General features: G+C 43.5%; 1 protein-coding gene across 1 annotated transcript in view; it reads left to right on the forward strand.

The window, feature by feature from the left end:
* Positions 1 to 23,052, forward strand: part of EHD2 (EH domain containing 2) — a 27,364-nt gene extending 4,312 nt beyond the window's left edge. The window contains exons 2-5 of the mRNA XM_007426975.4: positions 875 to 972; positions 11,180 to 11,592; positions 16,288 to 16,452; positions 17,352 to 23,052. Coding sequence (XP_007427037.1) covers positions 875 to 972; positions 11,180 to 11,592; positions 16,288 to 16,452; positions 17,352 to 17,888 — 1,213 coding nt within the window. The 3' untranslated portion in view covers positions 17,889 to 23,052. The remainder of the gene's footprint in view (positions 1 to 874; positions 973 to 11,179; positions 11,593 to 16,287; positions 16,453 to 17,351) is intronic.
* Positions 23,053 to 23,427: the final 375 nt, after the last annotated feature.

Consider the following 23,427-nt stretch of genomic DNA (forward strand, 5'->3'; position numbering starts at 1 on the left):
TGTATTCATCACATTTATACCCTGCCACAATCCCACAGGACTCTTGGCCATTTTACAGGAATGCCCAGATGACTAAACCATCCACAGCCCATTTAAAAATAGAAGCCTTAAAAACATAAGAACCAAAAACCAAAAATCCAGGTGTCAGATCCCAAATGCCCTCTGGAACAGCTCTGTTTTCAACTGCTTCCAGAAGGTAGCTAAAGTTAAGAGTTAATCTGAGTTCCAGTGGGAGGCCATTCCAGAGGGCTGGTGCTGCTACAGAAAAGTTGTGCCTCCAAGCCTTGCCCCCTGACCTCAACTCCTGAAAGTGGGGAACCACCAGCTGCTTTTCAAAGCAAGATTGGATTGATCAAGCAGATTCAAGGGGGCAAATGCGGTCCTGAAGGTAACTTGGTGCCAAGCCATAAGATGTTGGAATTTTATTACGGACAACATGCCTTTTTTCCCACAGATCATTTGGTGGCCTTTTTAAGCCGTTTTTCCAGTGCTGTGTACCCAGATCTTTGCAAAGCCATGTCATAAATGCATGAAGATATTGGTAGTTTGGCATTTTTCTTTGTAGTCCCTCTCCTAATTATCCTCCATGTGAAATGTACCTTCTCACTTCAGTTCAGTGATGGCTGATTTCATGCATCTCAAAAAAGTTCCTATACCAACATTTTTGTAGAATGTATTTTAAAGGTCACTTGATTATCTTTCGATAAACAAATCCTTTACAGTTCTTTAGTTGATGGACAATACTACTTCATGAGCCAAAACTGTCAGATGCAAGAAAGATTCTTGTTGCATTTCTTAAGCACAGAAGTGGAGGGAACAAATTCATGTGAAATCCATAGCCTGAAGTTTACTCTAGTCTTTTTTTTCTCTATAGGTTTATGTGTGCTCACTTGCCCAACCAGGTTCTTGAGAGCATCAGCCTTATAGACACTCCAGGAATCCTGTCAGGTGCTAAGCAGCGTGTGAGCCGAGGTAAGGTAGAAGGAGGTTGGAACCTGCCCAAGTTCATCCTGTCTTGTTGGAGAACATGCACTCTCAATGCAATACTCAAAACTACTCTTGGAATCCTATGGTTCAAAGCGACCACAAGGCCATCCATTTCAGGAATTGAAAATCTGTGGCCCTCTAGGTGATTTAGAATTGCAGCAACCCTAATTCCCAACTTTTGGACATACTAAGTCATATACAATTAGACCAAGATTATCCAGACATTATTTGTAAGTCATAGTCCTTCCACTATAAGCCAGAAGCAGAATTACACCTGATTGTATTAGTTTTCTGCATATACATCTTGCTTGTTTTTTTCCACACTGGTGTCTTTAGCTGCAGGGTAAGGAACCAGTAACATTTTAGAACTTCAATTCACAGCAGCCTCAACCTGTCTGGCCAATGGTGAGGGATGTTATGAGTTGTAGTATAGCTCTATCTGGATGGTCATTAATTCCCCACTGTTCCTAAACAGAATTCCTGTGCCTCATAAGCTTAATAATCTATCCACCCTACAAATATGCTTGACCTCATCTCCTTCTCTACTAATTCACACATATCTAGAGTGCTCTTGATATATTTGGAATGTGAATAGCCCATCTCAGAGCTGTGTTTCTCTGTGGATTCTTGCTGTCTGTTTCTCCTTTTCTTTCTTGCACATTCCGTTCCCACTCAATAGTTACCTTTGTAGCTGCTTAATTCCTGCCTTTACTAAATATTTCCTTATCCTGTGTAAATTTTGTGCATGGAAGTATAGGTAACACGCACGGCCGCCCCATTTGTGACTCACAAAGGCAGAGGCAATCTGTTAGCCCCATCAAATAGCCAAATGAGCAGGAATGTTCTGATTTGCCTGCCCCAGAATACAAACATGGAGTTAAAAGATTGTCAGGATCATTCAGGCCACTGTGTGATTCTAGCTGATGCATTTTGTATGGTGGGTTCAAAGAATGAGAACAGGAGAGGTAAAAGTCTCAGTGTTTGGGCAGAAAAAAATGTTAGGAAATATAAAGAGAGAGAAAGAGAGATGTAAAGTTAGAAACTTAAGTCTGACTACTAATTAAGATGCAATAGGGAAGAATAAATCTTCAGAAATATAGGGGGATAAGATTTAAAAATGACATAAATAAGAAATCACATTTGCAGGACAATCTGCAGGGGAGCGGGTGTTGTTCAAAAAGTCAAAATGGTGGCCACGACTGCACAGTTGAAGCCCCACCATTTTTTTACATGCATCACTGTTAGGTTTTGCTTGCAAGGCGGTGACTGCCATCTTGACGCAAATGTGCACAGTAGTTAGCTGAAAATATCACCCTTATTTCCCACATATAAAGCTTTTTCTAATGAAAGCCCCATTTCCTGCCTAATTGTCACCATCCATCAGAAAGAACATATGACAGAGGTTACAAAACTCCCTGGCTGTGTCAATACAGCATGGAATGCCCATATGGTGGCTTCAGATGATGGCTGGGTTCCCACAACTTGCTAAATGAGAACTGACTTCTCACCACACATTAAACCACAAAGCACCCAACCCCATTTTAGCTTAAAGTTTTGGGCAAAAACTTCCATGTATTGAATATTTTCCTTTTTCAATCATATTCCAATTATTATTTGGAGGCAAATTTTGGAAGGCTTTCAGGAGCCACAGATGGCTTTGAGACTTTAGACTATTTATCTGTTTAGCAGTTGTAGACGTTTCTAGAAATGGCAATGAAGTGCTAGAAAAAGCTGAATCTATTGTATTTCTGCATGCTTCAATGCTGTCAAAGGCATAGGAGAATTAGGAGGAAAACCTGGCAAATTTAGTCGATTGCTCTCTAGCCTTGAGATTTATCCCACAGATCTTCCCACGATCATCTCCGCTTCCTCTGTTTTGAAATGAATTTGCACCCTCTTTGTTTCCCTTGAAATCAACCTTTGAGACTGGATCAATATTTACCAGCAGGGGCAAGAGCACAAGAGAGCTTTAGTGCCAAGATCTGTCCATAGCAATACCCACAAGGGAGGGGACCACACCACCTTCATACTTTGCGGCCAGTGCCAGCTTGAGATGAGAAACTGAGTCTGGCAGCACCAATAAATACAACCAAGATTTCCCCAGAACCAAGTGTGCTATCTGGGAATGCTAGGTTTGTGGTCCCTACTTCTTTAACATGAGTAGCCTTAACTCCTCAGGAGTTACTTCCTGCCATCTTGACCAACCACACACACTCGGGTGTCTCATGCTGCCCTCTTGCCCCTTCTTTTCCTGAGGACATAAATGCTGCCCTTGTTCTTTCTCCCTCATGATCCCTTCCTGCTTAAAACTCACAGAGTTTCTGCAGAGTTCTGCATTTGTCTTAATGCCCATTGGTGCTATAACCAAGACTGCTTTCAGACAAGAATTTATTGTGAAATAGCTATGGCATATTCACTTATAGCATACTAGGGATTCCGTCAATGTCATTTGTAAATCTTTTTTTTTTTTGTACTGTTTTGACCTTGCTAGAGAAAGCCCAACAACTTTCAGAGGGGTGGAGAAGCTGTGCACTCTCCATAGATGTAGAAGTCCCTCACTCTTTTTCTTCCTTCTTTTTTAAAGGGGCATTGCTTTGACATAGAGCAAACAAGTACAGCTATGTTCTGGCCAAGGCCATTTCAAGCTTTGAATAGCCTGCCAAGAGTTGTGGGTGGGGTCATCCCATCTGAAAAAAAATCATGGAACCAAGAGAAAATAAACTAAAAATGACACATATGTACTTGGTTAAATATGTAATGATTTACACGTAATCATTTATTGCATTAATGAAACCCATTGAATGCAGTGATGATTTTCTCTTTTGCTTGCTTATTTTTCATTTACTTCATGCTTATGGCAATAGTTTTGCAGGGGGAAAGGAAACCACAACTGTGCACCCTAAAATAAGCCAGAGCTAAGTAAACATTCAGCATAATCTTTACACTAGCTGCTTGTTTTTAAATGAAGCTTTCAAGAAGGACTAAAATGACTTTTTAAAGTAAAATATAATACAGTGCTGTGACTATGTTGTGATGTGATGTTAAACTTGCTTTATGCTTGTTATGTGCCAAGGACTGCAAGCATAATTTTTAAAGGTACTAAGTGTCTCCTTGGATTGTGAGTTACCCAGCAGCCTTCTGAGACAAGGCAGAAAAGAACAGTGGATATAGATTAACAGGTGCAGTTAAGACATAGGTGGTAAATGGAGGCTTATTGGTGGGTGGGGAAAACTATGTAGAGGCTGGGAAGGGTGCCTGGAATGACTGATGAATAGAAGGAAAGGACAGGCCTGTTTCTGAGTGTTTCTGGTGCCTTTGTGTCTAATTTTTGTACAGATGTTCCACTTCCATCCCATCATGTCTGGTCAAACTGTTATTGAGCAGACATCCCATCAGCCTTTCCAAAGCTGGCTGGAACTGGTGGGAACCCTAGTTTAACAAATCTAAAAGACATCCAGTTGGGACAAGCTGGTATATCCATTAGAATGAGACTTTTTCAATCCTCTTCAGCCATCTAACTTCCTGGAGGTGCAAGGATAAAAGTGGAAGCCTGCCAAAAGACGTGGTTTGCTGGAACAGGCTGTGGAAACACACACGTTCCCTAGAGATGAGGCCAGCCTCAGGGCTGGGTGCTTTCTCTGGAGCCACACTGAGCTCAGTGACTTCTCCTAGTGTTTCTTATGGGCCTGGTCTGCAGTGAGCTAGACTTAAGAAAAGTGGGGTGTGGTTCCATCACCCTCAAACCTTACAGTTTTAATTTCTACCCTAACTAGAATTTCCACCATTTGAGCTTAGAAGTAGATTCCTTGATCACGGTCCAGTTCACTGTTGTTCTGTGCTGTAAGCACAACAAATACTGTAAACTCTATACCCAAGAATTAAAAAAAGAAAGCTATAAGCTGGCAGGATGTGTGGGGCTATTTATGCAAGGAGATTCCAGGGATGGGGCTGTCCAGTCCTTTCCTGGACAATTAAGCTAATATGTCTCACCCTAGTTGCCCTGTGAGGACAACATAGGATATTTTGGACTCTCCCTCTGATGTTAACTTTCCTGTACTCACCTCTCCTTGGAACCACAAGTTCCCTCTCTGGAAGGGTTGGGTTTGATTTGAGTGGATCTTTGTTCCACTGGGGAGAGGGTGGAATCTCTCTTGCCTCTCCCCTCTTTCAGGAAGCCCCATAGAGAGTCTTATCTTCACATTTCATGCTAAAGTATGCTGAGAATCTGGATGTGCCCCACCTCAGGGTGAAGAAACAGGGGAAGGACTGCTCGCTGCTCAGATTTGGTCTTGTTTATTGCAACTGCTTGCCAGGAATTTGCATCCACATGGATGAGACTTTTCCTCTGCTTTCTTGGCAAGTGGCATGTTAATTTTGTGGCTCATAGCCGAACCTGATTCTTCTGGGGGTCAAGAGCAGTCTCCTCCATCAAGCTGGTGCCCTCTGAATGTGTCAGGAAAAAAATCTTTCTGAGCAGGCTGCTTTGGGGACCAAGGGCTCCTGACTGATGCATTATCAAACAACCCTTTCTAATTTCCTACATAACAAATAGGCTTATTGAGACATGCAGTAAATATAGTCTGTATATGCATAGCAACTCTCTTGTCTGAGCCATTATTGCCTCACATTTTGCAGGAAGTATATGATGCAAAAGTCTTCCAAATGTCTATGGGAAAATACAGTCCTTGTGCCCTGGCAACCCCATGCCGAGAGAATGCCTCTTGCATGCCAAGGCGGAGGAGGAAGAGGTCTTTCTCGGAGCAGGATGTGTGGTGTATCCCTGCAAAGTTAGTAACTAGGAAACGAGTGTGGGTGAAATATGCCCCATGCTCAATGTTTGAATAAATAAAAATAAATAAATGGTGTTCCCTTTCTGAACTGTTTTCTAGCCTGCCTCTGATTCTTCACTTTCATTAATTTCCATAAAATAATAAGATTAAAAATGGTCAGCCCCATCAGAGGTTGTAAAATGCTATGGAAACCTTCCTTCAGTTAGAAAACCAGCAGAGCAGGCAACAGGCTGAACTTGCTCTGGATAACTTTCTCTTGCAAGGAGAATACTTGTCCTTTCTTAGGGGGGGGAATCATTTAGGCTTCATCTGAATTATGTCTAAAAGAGTCACAAACAGACAAGTACCCAGCACAGCTTGCAGTGGAAAGCTGTCTGAAATCCTTGCTTCTCATCTAGAACCTGTGGCTGACATGATGGTGAGGATGACAAAACAGAACTTCTTCTAGCCTCTGCACTTTTAGGATGACCAAGCATGGCTTCTGAATAGAAAATGTGGCTTCAGGCCAGCTCTGAGCCACCTTCCCCCTTTATTTTAAAGAGGGCATCATGCCCTAAGCAGCCACTGTACAGGTTGCAATCCACAACTGTACTCAGTACACAACTTGCAACATCAAGGAAACCTCCTGTTTCTGCTACTTATCTGGTAGGAAGTCTAAACATGGAGATACAAGGCAAGGAGACCAAACTGTTCTTAGTTGATAAGCTATGAGTTAAACAGGCCTGCTTGCCCTGAATTTGACGTAGTAAAATACACAGACCTCCTCCTTTTATACTTCATACAAAGAAAGTAACTCACTAGCATTTTTACAGTTTCGACTGCACAATCTGTGGGCTGTAGAGCAGGATGGATTCCTCCCTACTCACCCACCCTCGTATTCATCTCCTGCTATGGATTATAATTTTTTTGTCTCCCTTCCAAGGAAGTATAAAAGGGCTGCCACAGGGTTGCCAGTCTGGGCCTGCCTGCAAACCGCCCTGTTTGTTGGCTCCTTCACCTGTACAGTTACAGAACCATGCATGGGCTTCCTAAGTCAAGAGGAAATTCCTGTTGCGAGTTGACGCATGCTGGATCCATCTGCCTGCCCTTCACCCTGAAGTCTTGCTCTCTGTCAAAGATACTGTGGTGCTTGCATGCACAGAAAAACTCCACACTCTCATCAGAATGTCATTTGAGGGCATCCTAAACTGCAGCCCAGTGCCTTGTAACAGCTGTGTGATCAGCACAAATTCAACAGGTAAAGCCTGATAGATGCAGGATGTGCCCAGATGTGAGCCTGCTTTTGCATTGTGTTGGTGCTCATCCATCCTTTGCTTCTGTAGAACTACAGGGTAGTGCCCAAACAATGAGCTCCTATTAAGTGGTATATTTTGATGCCAGCAAATTACAGCATCATTTTCTCCTGCTAAGTGTTCTGTTGCAAAGGAAATCACCATATGGCATCCAACTGAAACAAGGTGAAATCTCTTTCACCTTGTATATACTTCCCCTCAGCTTCTCTCTTTCCCAACCTTGCTCTGCTTTTCACCTGAACACACCCTGGACCTAGGAATTTGACATGCTTATGTTCTGGCATCAGGTTTTGCTTTCCTAAATCAAGCAGGAAGTCTAGAATTTCAGAATAGTTCAATCAGTTGGGAGAACGGGCCCATATAGAAAAAAATAATATTCCAAAAATGCTGCTTGTTCAAGCCATTGGATCAGGTAATTTTACAGTGAAGGAAAGGTATCATTATTACTAAGGATGCTAAGTCTCCTTGACATGTGCTAAGTTTTGTTCTACGACTTGAAGTGGGATGCAACTTGGGGAAAATTATACTTGATTGACAATATGACCGAGCATTAGGAAATCTCTATTCTCAACCCGGCAATTATAAACTTCAGTGATATTACTCTTTGAGACAAGCAGACCATCCCAATTAGACCATCAGTCCCACAGATACTGCAGCAAGAGACTGAAATTTAATCTGCGCAGAAGGAATAATGCAGATAGGCTCACGCAAAAGCTGTTAATTCTTACACACACTAGTGAAATTGTGCACAAATGTCAACATTGCAAAAATTGAAACACAAAGGTCAACACTGCAGAAATTGAAACAAATCTGTCTGGCAGCGCTCAGTCATTTCTTAATAGTTGGCCTTGCAATTTAAAACAAAAACAAAAACTTATCATACATCTTTCATAAATAAACTGTATCCTGTTATAAACTTTCTTACTGGTTTTAGCCAGGCCTATTGTGCTTGACAAGTATTTGTTGATAAGTTTTTGCACAAGGTTCTGATTTTTTTTTCATCCATAGTATTTTTATCTTGTGGGAGGGGTTAAAGCCTTAATTTTTTGGTTTAAGACTAACTATTTTTCTTTAGTGAGTTTCCATACCATCCATTAGGAAGCATTATTTGCCCTTCATCCTCCTATTACATGAGTAAAGAAAAAGTAGAAAATCTTTTCCAGCACACGGTTGCTTCTCAGCTACCCTTCCTGAGTCTCCCCCAGGCCAGATCCTTCTTTTCATGGAGTTAAGCTGGAGTCCAAGAGTTTTCTGCCCCTGGAGGACAGCACTGATGTGGGCTGGCCCCTGCAGTGTGGGCTCTTGATGGCTGACTGCAGTGTGAGTTCTGCTGAAGATGAAAGAAGGGAAAAACTATAAGTGCCTTCCTTTGGAAACTTGCCATCTGCAAGGAATGTTAAAACAATATCCTTGTATTCTTGCATCTAGAGAGATCTGTCTACGCAAAAGCCTGCCATATTTAAAGTTCACCGGAAACACAATGGCTGACAACAAAGGCACAGGGACCATGATATCCGTTTCCTGCAAAGGCTCCTGGTCCAGAGTGGTAGATTTTCTAAAAGGCGGACTCCAGCTTCCTTGGAAACTATGATTTTCATCCTTACGCTCACTTTCCTCCCCCCAAGTATCAAGGGCATGAGTCAGCTTGGCTTTATCTGTTCAGTGGTGAGGGGAAAACACACTGCACGTACCCAGAGGTACCCTCAACCTTTCAGTTAGGTTATGCATTCCACCTCTCGTGCATGGTTTAATTGGTTTTCCTGCACATTATAGAGGGTAGTTGGTCTGGGTGATCTTTGTGACCTTGTCCAACTCTCCCATTCGATGATTCTGTGACACTCCAGGCCTGACCCTAATGCTCAGTTCATCTCTATGCTTGAAGGTTTTAAATGCTGTCCTATCAACCTTTCCTTGAGGCAAACTGGGAATAGAGAAGGGTGGCTTTGTCTGACCTTCTGTATCTCAATCGTGTGACACCAATCGGGAGTGGAGGAATCCAGGTTCTTCCGCTCAAGTCAAGCGTACACCATGATTTAGGCGACCTTTGGCAACCTCAACTTCCCTTCCAGGAGCCTGGGAGTCCTCTTGGTGGACTGAGATAAGGCTGCAGGGCCAACCCCTCCTCCTCTTATTTAGACCTTCCATCTTTATTAGTTTTCTTTAATCGGTCAGAACAATGAGGCCCCCTGGCTCAAACTTTCCTATGGAAGGAGTCGGTTTCCTTTTTTGGTGCTGTGGAACAAGCCCTATGAACCTCAGCTGCCAAGAGGCAGGCAGGAACGGCTGGGCTGGTGGCTCCACTCCAACGCCTGAGAAAGCACGAAGCTTGTTTAGATTTGACTGAGGGAGGGAGCTGAATCCAGTACACGGAAAATCTGTTTCATTGACAGGAAGAGGGTATCCAGGTTGGTGGGAGGGGAAGGAACTGTACCAGAACATGTCTTGCTGGACATGTTTTTTCTCTCTTCTCTTTCTAAACAAAAGTTCTCTCTTGTTTTGAAAAGACATGGAGACGGGTGGAGGAACTTACTCGTGTTGATCCATCAGGTTGAGATTACGTCTGATTCTCTGTTGCTCTCTCTGCACTGTGCAGGTTCCTGACAAGAGGGCTTGGCAACAGCCTTTCCCAAAATTGGATAAATAGGGCCCAGCAGGGTTCTTCCTCTGTCCCCAATAAATTAAAACTGGAACCCAATCTATTTCCAGCACTGAAATTTATATTTCAGTATAAAAAGCTGTTTTTATTGTGTCTGGGGAAGCATAACTCTTTGGAAATGCATGGATAGACCCATTCAAATTGCTTGCTGGGATCCTGCACTCTATCCCACCAACTAGAAATAGGGTATTTTATTTGGGAAGTGATAATCTTCAGGACACCTCACATGGAGACTTGTTCTGAATTTCCTCAGCCTTTGGAATTTCTGCATTACTTATTGTTACCACCCCTCAATTCACCTTCAATTCTTGGTAAAGAGATCTCTAACATCTTCAAAGATTTCTGTTGACTAACACTGCAGAATCCGTGAGCTGGATCAGGCTGTACTTTCTTCTCTCCCTCCCCTGCCCCAAATCAGACTGCAATATTCTAGAGGTATAAACTCAGAAGTATGTCCTTTCTCCTTAGTAAGTGTGTGTTACAATCAGAGCTTGGACATTTAGGTATTAAGGATTTAAAATATTACTTGACAAAAACTAGTTAGATGAGCTGAAATATTCTGTGAACTGTTTGAGCAGCATTACAGCACCCTTTGTGGCATGCGATCAAATATTCTATGCTTTCTGACCCTGGTATCTCAGTTTTGAACACTCAGGCAAACTAGGGAGCAGATGAGCCACAACTGAGTAGTAGAAGTTCAACTTCTTATCCCAGGCTCTGATTCCATTCTGAAACCACTGGAGAACCACACCCAATCATTATAGAGCAGGTGTGGGCAACCTACAGCCCTCAGACCTTTTATTTGTTGTCCTGAGAAGTCTTGGTGGCATCATTTTTGCTGTTTCTAAGGTGGAAAAGTGTACAGCTGTTGTCAAAATAAATGAAAGGTTTAAAAAGCAAGGGAAACTATCCAGCTACTGTATTCCCCCCCCCAAAAAAAAGAAATCAAATCCTGTCCGTACGATGGGGCTTTTGCAATGCCCCATATAACAATGTCATTGTTCTACCCACTCCATCCTGGAGGCCCTCCTAAAAAGAGTGGTCCCTGCCACCAAAATGGTGCCCACTTCTGGTGTTTTTCTTGTCCTGGCAACTGCCTGGTCAAGTTGGTGCAGTTTTCTTGGCAAGATTTTTGGAAGTGGTTTGGTGTATTTCTGGTGTACTCCACATTATATTAGATGGACCAGAAGAAGCAATGTCCTATATTTTTAAAGTTGTCTTAAAATCTCAACATCATTGTTTCTCCTGATTTGGAGCCCTCTCCACCAGTTGATGCACATTGACTTGAGAAGAGGACTACAAATCAGGAAAAGTAATGGGAAGACTTTTCCGAAGGCGGTACCATGTTGCATAGCACTAGGCTACTGAGGGTGAGAAAAGAGTAAAAATTATTGTGCTTTGAATGAATGTGCAAAATGACCTCTTATTCCCCAAGGCTCTTCTCTCCTTCATAGGCTATGACTTCCCAGCAGTGCTTCAATGGTTTGCTGAGCGCGTGGACCTCATCATCCTTCTTTTTGATGCTCACAAGCTGGAGATCTCAGATGAGTTCTCAGAGGCCATCCGGGCCCTCAAGGGCAACGAGGACAAGATCCGGGTGGTCCTGAACAAGGCCGACATGGTGGAGACACAGCAGCTGATGCGGGTCTACGGCGCCCTGATGTGGTCGCTGGGCAAAGTGTTCAACACGCCCGAGGTGCTGCGTGTCTACATCGGGTCCTTCTGGTCGGAGCCACTGATGATCTCTGACAACCGACGGCTCTTTGAGCTTGAGGAGCAGGACTTGTTCACGGACATCCAGAACCTGCCCCGAAATTCTGCCCTGAGGAAGCTTAATGATCTGGTCAAGAGAGCCCGTTTGGTCAGGGTAAGTACTGGGAAGCTGAGAGGCTAAAAGGAGAAAGGAAAAAGGTAGGAATAGGGTCCACAAGAAGAGAATTGCAAGAGATCAGTGAGGGAACAGCTGACTGAGTCATTCAGCCTCTGCTCCATTGGGATACAGACCCAATGACATTAAGAATATACTCAGTTCTATTGAAAGAAGAAAAAAAAATAGTATTTGCCCATTAGAGGTTTCCATTGTAGTGATAAATCTTCTACTGCATTATTCTTGACCACTGGTGGAATATTTCCATTCCAATGGAACTGGAGGGCAAAATACATAGTGTGTATTAGGAAGACTTTTCTTCAGCATGTGAAAGATAGATGAAGAAATACAAGGCCATCACAGTAGCAGGAAAACACTGCAATTCAGTTAAAGAAAAAGAAATAGGATAAATGTCCCAGTGCTATGGAGAAAGTGGAAAGATGGTGCCAGTGGAAATACCATGGCTGTAAGCCATGGACCAAAGGAGATGATTGCACTCAGATGGAGCTGGAAAGGAGGTCTTGCCCTCAGAGGGAAGGTTATGCTGCAAAAGTCCATCGTGTTTCTGTGTGAAAAAATGGCACAACAGATACTGTTTTGCAACAGCCTCAGGAGGCTCCTCTATTACAATTGGGACCAGAGAAAGGGGCAGACGTTGCTCCACCACCACTGGAGGCAAATCAGTTAATGGCCCAAGGGAGGCCCAGTTGCAGCAGCCTTGCTCAACGGAAGGAATTTGCATCACAGCAAGGGTTTGTGGGTGAAGGAAGGGGGCTTTCCTGTGCCCAAAAATCTGACTGTAATGGGACAGGGAGATGAAAAAGGAGAGGGATGTTCAGTGTGACGGGGGGAAATAATGGGCATTGCTCTTCTGGGTGTGGCTGCAGAATTTGCTTTCACCCATCTTGGTGACAGAACTTGATGATCTTTCCTTGCCCTTAATTTCCCTGTTGTCATCAGAGCGATAAATTATGTTTCCTTTCTCAAGATTTTTACCTTAAAATAGCCATCTCCGGTGTGGTCCCTTCCAGATGGTACATTAGACTACCATTCCCATCATCTTCTCTTATGCAGAGGCTGATATGGGACATGGATTGTAATACAGTCTGGCAGCCACCAGGATGGAGAATGTTGCTTTTAAAACTCTCCCCTCCCTGGACAAGGGCTTCCCTCCTTCCCATTGGAGAAGGTTGTTGCCGGACACCCAACTTTTACTGCAGCTTTTCCTGTTGTCCACAGTGGCAGGGAAGGACTTCTGCTCCCTCCCCCAAACAATGGCTGCATCCCCACAGAGGAAGTCTGCATTGTGCTTCAGGGTACAATCTGTTTATGGGCTCAGCCCCCTTTTCCTATTTCCCAAACTTTGTCTCTTTCTCTCTCTCTCTCTCTCTCTCTCTCTCTCTCTCTCTGCCTTCTGCTCTGGTTTTCCAATTAAGGGTTTCTAATGAGATTACGCCTTCCGTAGTCCTGATTAAAGGGATGGCTGTTGCTTCGTCATTCCGGGCATTCCTTTTGCAGTGGCTGAATATGGAAAAGCCGGGGAGCAATAGAGGAGCAAGATTGCATCCAAAGATTGGTCCTTAGGATGCATCATTTCCTAGCTGTAACATCCGCCCTTCTCACAAAGAGAACCATCCATCTTTTTGTTCCCTCCAAGGGACATATTGTATCCCTTTGCCAGCCAATTATGAATCTGAGCTAGCTCAGAAAATACCATATGACATGATTCTTCGTAGCAGAATCATAGAAAGATTTTTCAGACTGAGTCAGAGTCTCGACCCATCTAGCTCAGAACTAAGCATTTTCACTGGTGGCTGATCTCCAGGGTTTCAACCTGATCTGGAAGTGCTAGACCACTGTTTTTCAAACTTGGCAACTTTAAGATGGATGGACTTCAACTCAGCATGCTGGCTGGGGAATTCTGGGAGTTGAAGTCCACCCATCTTAAAGTTGTCAAGTTTGAAAAACACTGTACTAAATGTTAGGCACTGTGTACATGGTTTCTAGATAAACTTGGCCAGGCAAGGTCAACAAAGCAAGAACTACAGATTTCTGTAAGGTTTATTTCATGCTAGAATTAGGGGCAAATACAGAATTTTGGAAATTGCAAGAGGAATTTCCAACCCTCGTTTACTGTGAAGTAATTGAAGTAGAGGGTACTTGAATGATTTGAAATGCTTCTTCACAGATTTCTTTCTACCAGGGCTAAGTTACTATTTATGAAATAAGCTGCCAACAGACTCACCCTCTGTCTCTTAAATGTTTGTGTCTGCGTTCTCTTCTCTTCCTTTCCAGCCTCCCCACATTCTCTCCCAATCTCCAAAGTCCTTTCCAACCCTTATATTCTATAACATTATACATCTGCAATTTTAAACTTGTAAACAGTGGAGCCTGTCCCTAAGCTATAGACCAGTGTTTTTCAACCTTGGCACTTTTAAGATGGGTGGACTTCAGCTCCCAGAATTTCCCAGCCAGCATGCTGAGTTGAAATCCACCCAACATAAAGTTGCCAAGGTTGAAAAACACTGCTATAGACCCACCTTCCCCTGCCATTCTTCAGCATTTATTTATTTGTTTGTTTATATTAGTTACAAAGATGCTTCCAGTGAGATTTTTGTTCCTAGCAAATGAACCAAAGAACTAAACAAGAACTGGTCCATTTTGTTTACTGAATTGCAGATAGTTTTATACTTCCTTCATAACAATGACTACATTCAGTGACAATTTCACATGCATATTTCAAATCAGCCACAGACTAATTGTGCTCAAAATGCAGATGCCTACTCAATTAAACGTTATGTAATTGTGAACTGCAATTAACTGGTATAGACCCCTTCCACTTTGTGATTAATTTTGAAAAAGGGCAGATCCAATTTCAGTGCTCCTCATGGTAAGAGAGGGGACATTTCAGCAGAAACTCTCATCAAAGCATTTGGGATTCCTGACAAAGAAATCTCCATGGTCACCCCACCTGATGTATCTTTGTATTTAAGACGGAAGAATTCTTTCTAATGCAAAGCTCCCATACCACCAGTGTTTTTCCCTTTTTTTAAAGTGGACCTTAAATGCAAAGATTCATCTAAGAGCAATCTCAAAACGATGGACTGGCCTTAAACAGGGGTGGGGTGGGAGTGGGGGTGTAGAAATTTGCAGTTTAGGGCAGCCTATCACACTTTGTCCATTGGCAGGACCAGCATTAGTTTTACCACTGTAGTGATCCCAGGCAAGCTCAAACTAGTGATTTGAGGACTGGAACTGGACAATCACAGGGGAGTTGCCTTAGGCTGGAGCATGGAAAGAGTGTTTAGATTTAGATTTAGTATGGAAAGGGGAAGCCAATTTGTGCCATTCTTTTCATAGTCAAAATGTTAAAACATGCCCTCACCTTTTAAAAAATGGGTAGATGTCTCTATTTATTTATTATAGGAGGGTGCCTTGGTTTCCCAGAAAGAGAGCCAGCATGTTGCCCGCAAAAGCACAGGAAGTTTCTGTTTTCCCCATTCTTTCTCTCTCTTCACAAGCTTATCTTTTCCTGTCACCTGAAAGGATGGATTGGTATTTATGAAGGCTCTTCAGTAGCAATTTCCTTCTGTTTTTATTTATTTATTTTTAATTGCCAAGCAGCTGCTTTCTCTCTCCTTGTGGGCTTTCCTTCATCAGAGGTGCAGGGCAGGCTTTACAATCTGATGTATTCCTAAACATTTGTGGATGGGCCTCCTTTACTCTCTTCCTGTTCCCCCCAGCCACAGTTGAGATTCTGCACTTTTAGTTAAGCCTTCACCTCAAAGAGAATGTCATGGAGGTTTCCTTAAGCTCCAAACTATTGGTGATGTTCCTCTGTGCAGGAAAGAGCAGAGGTATAAATCCAGGCAATCTCTGAGAAGGTAATCCTGGAAAAGTCATCAAAGCTGTCTGCTGGCCAGATGTAGGGAAGGAGAGAGTAGAGGTCTTCATTATGGGGAGGCCTGCAGGCTAGAAATATAAGGAACTTCTGATGCTTCTTCATACACTCCCTAATTAAAAACTGGAGGGAATATGCCAGTGTTTCACATACATCTTTACCCATTTGATGCCCACCAAATGTCTTGGACTTCAACTCCCAGAATTCCTGGCAAGTACTTCAGAGAGCTGGAGTCTAACATATATAGAAAAGGTCAGATTGCTGTGAGCCTGAAAGACTGGTCCATGAAGTTCAAAGCAGTATAAATTTGGGGGTTCTGATACCTCTGGTTTCCTTGCCTTTTTAGACTCTGAAAAGCACTCTTCCTTGGCACTTCTTTCTTTTCTGGCCCTGTTACATAGCTTTTCTGTTTTGTAAGGGTTTGGGTCTTTTCCCATCCACTCAACTTTTCATCTTTCAAATTCTTAGATTTCCTAACATTACTGTCTCTGTCTGCCATCAAGCATTGCCCTGCTCACCCTCTGTGGCTTTTCCCTACCAAAGTGAAGTTTCACTTGCCTCACAGAGTCTTCCGGCTGTGTTACCATTTCCTTCCCCAGAACCCCTCTTAGAGGGAGTGGAAACATTCCATGACATCACAGCAAATCAGCCACTAGTGAGCAAGCAGCAGTTCTGGAGACAATCAGCCTTTGCCTTCTTCATACAGATAGACCCCCATTTTCCATGTGCTTTTATCTCAACCATGAGATCAAGGATAGAATGCATTATGCGCACCCTCTGTCCACCTCTCCCAGGTCCACGTCCACATCATTAGCCACCTAAAGAGGGAGATGCCCTCTGTCTTTGGCAAGGAGAACAAGAAGAAACAGCTCATCAACAAGCTGCCTGTCATCTTTGCCAAGATCCAGCTGGAGCACCATATTTCACCTGGCGATTTCCCTGATTGCAACAAGATGCAGGTGAGGACAAGTTGCATCTAATCCCTTTCCCATGACAAGAAACCATGTTAAGGCAACTGCTCTGCCTTGTTCATAGATTTTTTAAATTATTATTACTGGAGTACCTAAATGTCATATTTCATGTTTTTATCCTAGGAACTATAGGGGCCTTTTTCCCAAGAAAAGCACAGCTTGTTTAATCCAAGGAGAAAGAGACAGAGGCCTTTTCCTGGAGTTAGGAATCACATTTTCCCAGTGCCTAAGCAGTGATAGCTTGTCATAAGGAAAATGCAGCTCTGTCTCCCCTTCCTCCACCCCTGGTTCTGTGTATCATGAAATATACAAACATCATATGGAAACCTAAGCTGTAAGCAGCAGAGGAAGCTGTGAGATAACAGCAAAGAAATAGCAAGGAGTGGAAGAGTTATTGGCCTCTTGAGGGCCAAAGCTCATGGCTGTCATTTATTTGTTTGTTTGTTTGTTTGTTTGTTTGACTTGTCCCCGCCCATCTCCCCACAACGGGGGACTCTGGGCGGCTTACAACAAACTAAAATCAGAAATACAATTAAAAGTTATAAAAACTAAACATTACAAAAATAAAAAAGCTAAAAAATCCAAGAGGCCGATAGGGGCCACACCAGGCCGCTAAGGGGCCAGCCAACCCCATTTCTGATATCCTCCCTCCCCACCCCAGGCCAGATGGCAGAGCCAGGTCTTCAAATCCCTCCGAAAGGCCTGGAATGAGGGGGCCTGTCTCACCTCCGGGGGCAAGATGTTCCAATATGGTGGTACCCAGTGTGATTCCTTATTTCACTTTAAGTCCATCACTCAGTACTCTTTAACATCCAAGCATCTGAGTTGTACAAGGGTAAATACGTGACTGAGGCTTTGACTTATCCTCTTCCCTGGTTTTCCTGTAGGAGTTGTTGATGGTGCATGACTTCACCAAATTCCATGGGCTGAAGCCCCGCATGGTGGAGGCATTGGATGAGTTGCTAACACTAGACATTGCCAAGTTGATGCCCCTTTTGCGCCAGGAGGAGGTTGAAGTCCCAGAGCAAATTGTCCAAGGTGGAGCCTTTGATGGCACTCGCAATGGTCCCTTTGTTGAGGGAGCAACCGAAGGGGCCTATGAGGGTATGGATGATGATGAGTGGGTTGTGACCAAGGACAAGCCCAAGTATGATGAGATTTTCTACAACCTCTCCCCAATGGATGGCAAGCTAAGTGGCACCAAGGCCAAGAATTGGATGGTCACCACCAAGCTGCCCAACTCAGTTCTCGGGAAGATTTGGAAGTTGAGCGACGTTGACCGGGATGGCATGCTGGATGATGAGGAGTTTGCTCTGGCCAGCCACCTCATTGAGGTCAAACTCGAGGGCCATGGTCTGCCCTCTGACCTGCCCCGCCATCTTGTTCCACCTTCCAAGCGTCGGCAGAAGGGCTCAGCTGAGTAAGCAGCTTCCTGAGTTTGTCCCCTTCTTAACACCAGGCTTGAACTGCTTCAGTAGGTGCTGGTTCTTCTCCAATTTTCCTTGAAGCAAACTTTCAGGCTTGAATTCCTTATGAAGGCCTCAATTTTACACAGCAGCCATTTGGAAAACTGCTTTCTGCTCTACTCTTCAAACCAGGCTTCCAGCTCGAACTTCTCTGTCCCTTCCAGACTTTAAATGACTCCTGTCCGCCTCAAAAAGCCTAATTTCTTCATGCAGAATTAAGTCTGTTGATCTCACAGTGTAGCTTTTTGTGTCCCTCTAACTGCCTATGATCCTAAATATCTATAATATTAGACTTCTCACAAGGTCTTTTTTCTCAGAAACCAAACTCAGCTTCATTTGCTTCATGAACTACCCGAGTAAGAATACTACTTCCTCCATGCCTAGTTCCAATGTTCCTTTGGGCCGCAGTCTGGCCCACATCAGACCCACCTTAGGTTTTACTTCTCTTTAATAATTCACGGCCAGATCTGCTATCAACTTAGGCTCCAAATGGCCTTGATCTTCTAGCTTTCTTTATCTCTGGTCTCACTAGAAATGGTAAACATCTTTTCTCTGTTCCACCTTGCCTTTGGCCACCTTTTGTCTAAAAACATCTTAGTTGATTGCTTCTCCTACAATAATCAGTTTTTGATGGACTCTCTTCAGTCAAGTGAAGGAAGAAGGACAAAGGGAGACCAGAGATAAATGGCTGGAAGCTGTTCATGGGTTGTTCGGAGCCACAAACAAAGCTGATCACAGAAGCCTTTATTGTGGTTGAGAAACAGACATTCTTAATCCAGTCTGTCCTTCACCCTGAATCAGACAGGGGTGGAAGAAATTTGTACTGCCTCCCCCCACAGTTCCCGTTAATTAGAGGAGGTGAGGTAGGATACATGGTAAAATCCCAACCTGACATTCCCTAGGTTCAGATCCCATTGTGGTTTTCTATTTGATGTACCTAACCAGGCCTGTGGATGATTTTTTTCTGCCATTCTTAAGCTAATGTTATTCCCCATATGGGTAAAGACTTGGGCATTTGGGGATAGCAAGGGCAAATAACAGTCATTAAAAATGATAAAGTGATAAGAAACCCCTAATTTCAAGAGACACTCATAGAGCAGCAGAACCCACCAATAATGCCAAGCTGACAGTAAGGGCAGGAGTGGCTGGCAAGCATGGGAAGTGACTCTGTGCTCCCGACATCCTGACAACAGATTTAGACCTGCTCCCTCCAGATGGTTGAATGACTTCAAGAATTCCCAGCTCTGCTGGCTGGAAATTCTAAGATTTGTTGCCCAGCCTAACTGGAAGGCACCAAATGGAGGAAGGTTGAGGGTGGGCCGGGGGTGTAGCACAGGTGGGGATGGAATGAGTTGCTCCTCCTTAAAGCAGAAGGTGTTCCATATTCTCCACTCCTCCTTCTGGGGTGGAATTGGCAGAACAGAGTACCTGTAGAAGCCCTTTCCCAGAGCAAGAACAGCGGTGGTGAGAAGGCTGTATTGTACACAAGAGGATACTGCTGAAGCTCAAAGATACTGAGACTGAACCGGGACCAGTCCTAGTATTGGGCAAAGTGATGAAACAATCTCACATCAGATTTGTGAGTACCATGGAGGGCATCCACTTTCAAGGAGGCCTACAGAATGGGTTGTTGGTGAACTTTCCTCCAAATTCTTTTCTGCCTATCACTGCAGCAGCTAGCTTGTACAACCATGTGGCTTCCTTCCCCAACCCTAAAATACTGCTGTGCCCCAGCATTCATGGGGTGGGACAGTAGAGACTTATTCTGGAGATCAAGTGATCTTTTCCCTTTTTTCCTGGTAAGTGGCCAAGGAGAAGACATGGCCCTTGTAGTCCAGGAGGATCCATCTAGTTGCAGGGGATAAGCTAATTGCTGTGGCTGAGCAAGTTGAAGAAGGGTCAGTGTCCAAAATCAGTAGCTTTCAAACGGAAAGAAAGGCAGCAGAAAATGAGAGGAAGCGGGGCGGGAAAAAAATGAGAACCATCTGCTTTGTTGGAAGGAATAGCAGGAAAGGCATGTTTCCCAAGAATTTGGTACCGGGTTCTCTATCCAGTGAGGAAACCATAATGTGAAATCTGAACTTCACTTGTAGGATATATCAGTATTAGAGAGATTCTGACATTTCCCAGTATTGGCTAGAAGCCAATATTTCAGGCTAGGAAGATTTCAAGCTCCATGTCACAAGAGAACAGCTGCCTCTCAACTACATTCCAGGGGATGTATATACAAATAATGTGTAGACCTTTTTTTTTTAATGCCCTAGCAACAGGAAGCTTGAGTAGCCCAAAGCTGCATAGCCAAAACCAAAACCTTGTGCTGCATTTGCATTCATGCTATTGATCTCAAATCAAGTTGGACTTTAAGTCCAAAGGCCAGTGGCTTTTAACACTCAAACCCTACCCCATGGCAACCTGTCTTGCAAGAGTGATGTTTTACAGCTGTCTTGCCAATCAGGACAAGCATGAATCCCTTCTGGAGGATCACAGGGTCTGGAAAGATGCTATCCTTTGGTGCTTGACCAACTGGAGAGCTCCATTTGGTGTTGAGGATAACTCTCTCCATCTTGACCTCCTATATCCCTCTGCAGACGGGTGAATATCTTGCCCTGGGTGCTACCAAGATGCTTCTTCAGATCTGAGTGAGGACTGTACCAGACTAGGATACCTACCCTAGTTTAATACCAGAATTACTATTCTGGCTTCATCCAAAGAACCCTGGGAATTCTCTCTGCAAAGGAAGCCTCAAGCACAAATGTGTCCAATAGTGAAAAACTGGAGAGCTATTGAACTAAATAAGAAGCTGGTGTCTCTTTCTCAGGTTGGTAGCAACGCCCCGTGATTCCTTGGAGGACTGTGAAACAAGACAGTGCATTTTGAGGAATCCCATCTGTGAATATGCCATGTGGCTGACAGAATAACCTTAAACAGTGGATGGCTGATCTTTCAATGTTAGGCTCCTGAAATAACAAGGGATTTTTAATGGCCACTGGCTTTATCCAGGTCTTTTCAATAATGGAATAGAAGGCTTTAAAAAAATATTTTAAAAGTCTTCTATACCATTATTAAAGACTCAACTCTGGTATTGAAAGGTTGACCATCCAGATTTGTGGGCCCATTCAAATTATTGGCTGAGCCACTGGGATAGAACACAATGTGTACGATTAACCTGTTAAGAGTTAGAATTGAATAGAGAGAAATATTAACAATCACATCATTTCTATAAAAAAAAAAAAGGCTAAGGAAAAAATCCACATGTATCTAGTGGCTATAGGATGTTGGAACAAGGTTTAGAGGAAGTCTCAATTTCAGATATTGGTTCAAAGTGCCAAGTCAAATCTTCAGCATCCAAATTTTTGTTACATATATTTGTATGCCTTTTCTTCATCTTGCATAGCTTTTTAGCTGTTTTTATCAGGGGGGTAAAAAAGTAAAGAGGAATGCTGGAAGTGAAAAACTTAAGGTTTCCAACCATTTCTCTCAAATCTTGAGATCTAGCCACTTGCTTTAAAAGAACTGAAAATCAGATACTCATGCAACTTGCAAGCTTAGTGTTGATAGAGCACACACAGTATCCAGTCCACATTTGCTTTGTTAGCAAATTTCCAGTACAAGGTTTGGTTCAGCTTCCAGCTGCCATGAAGATGAGTGTATGAACAATAGGTCAGGACCGCATCCAAACCTGTTTTATTCCACCCATACCTGTTTTGTTTAATTTCTTTTCGCTGTAGTTAAATCTCACATTTGATCTGCTTCCTTTCCACCATTCACCCTTCAATTTTATAATGTATTGCTACAGCAAAAATGGCATGCATATTATTATTTTTTCACACATTGTAACACAATTTTGTTGTAATCTACCTATCTTGCTTGGAAGTTGCCTTAGGGATGACTTGAGGCTGTTTGGGAGAGTTTTTGGACCTTTGAGCAGAACTAAAGAACAAGGAATAAAAATGGAGCCTGTGTGGGGTTTTCAGGGTTGAGGCATCTCTTGAGTTTCTTTATTCCTGTAAACTCCCTTAATCCACTGCACAGGCCGAGGTCCTATAACCAGAGCTCATTCCTATTTTCTGCACCACCAGGTAAAATTCAGACTCTTGCAGCCAAGATCCCCAAGTACGCAACCAGAACAATGATGCAAATTATCTATTCAAAACATGAATATTCTTTTTTGTTTATTTAGCTTTCCTGGGTCCTTCTGCTCCCAAAAGATGCCCAGAGTTCCTATTCTTGCAAACAGCATCTCTCTCGCTTCTGAAGAGGTGGGGGCGAGATCTGCACCCCCTTCTTTTGCACTGAGCTGCCCCATTACTTGGGATGCTGAGGGAGGAGGGCGCAGCTCCCCTCCAGATGCTGAGAAAGCTTCATTCCAGTTGGTGGGGCGGGAATGGGGAGAGTCAAGGAATCTGGCTTAACCACCTTTGGCTGAGAGTCCAGTTGCTTGTCTGCTGGAGCTCAGGAGTGCAGTCTGGGCCTTGTGAGCTGTTCCTTTGGCATGGCTCTGCTATTGTAACAATATTTCAGTTGGAATAAAACTTGTATTTACCAATCCGAACCATGCCTGGCTGTTCACAGTATATTAGTATGTGCAGAGGTGCGTGGCTGCCTTCACAGAAACTGAAACTGACTACTGTAATTTACCCATTTTCTGAGAGTATGCAATACAACGTACCACAAACTTAAGAACCTGGCTAGGTTGAGACAACATGTTCAGCTACAAGGCCCCCAACCCAGGTTAACGCTATTAAGGGCTATTTCAGAAAGCCTTTGGGGATTGGTAAATTCCCATGCTGTAGTTGGGGGGGGGGGGTTGCAGGGCGTCCATGGGGAGAAATCATAAAAATGAAGATGATGGCTGCAAACGTGCAATCAAGCCACCATCTTGACTTTTTTGACCCTTGCCTTGGGAGAACCCCCCGGTGATTGGTTGTTGGTGAAAGGGTCATTCCTCTGGTGAATGTGATTACTATTACGATTATTGTTGCTTATGGTCTATGTGGTTTTTAAACAAAATGTTCTAATCTCTTGTTACTGTGTTGCCGTGTAAGCTGCTTAGAGTCGTCCATGACTGAAGGGACCTGTAAAGCTAAGTAAATAAATAAGTGAAATAAATAAAAACAACCAACCTTGGCATGGATGCTGATTTTTCACCTGACCTGGGCGTGTTGTGTGCACGTGTGCGTGTGAACAAGAGAGGGAGAGAGTTCATGCATTGCACTAAGCCATAATGTTGTTTAGACTGGGTTAAGCATACAGGTATTGTGTGAACCCAGCCAGTTTGGCATCATCGCTTTGCATCATTGACTTCTCTCATCACACCGAGTCTCCATTTGCCTCTGAGCAGGTTTATTTAATAAACTAGAGTTGGCTGAATTGAGTTGCCATGCTAAACCACCACCTTGAGTGTGCAAACGCTAAGAATCCCTTCTTGTTTGTCTGCCGTTCTTTTCTCGACAGCGCATGTACGCATTTCGACCCCACGTGGCAGTCTGAATGCCCT

Source organism: Python bivittatus, unplaced genomic scaffold, assembly GCF_059951505.1.
Source record: "Python bivittatus isolate LINGU-HERP-01145 unplaced genomic scaffold, Pbiv_v1 ctg000310_np1212, whole genome shotgun sequence".
NCBI lineage: Eukaryota > Metazoa > Chordata > Lepidosauria > Squamata > Pythonidae > Python > Python bivittatus.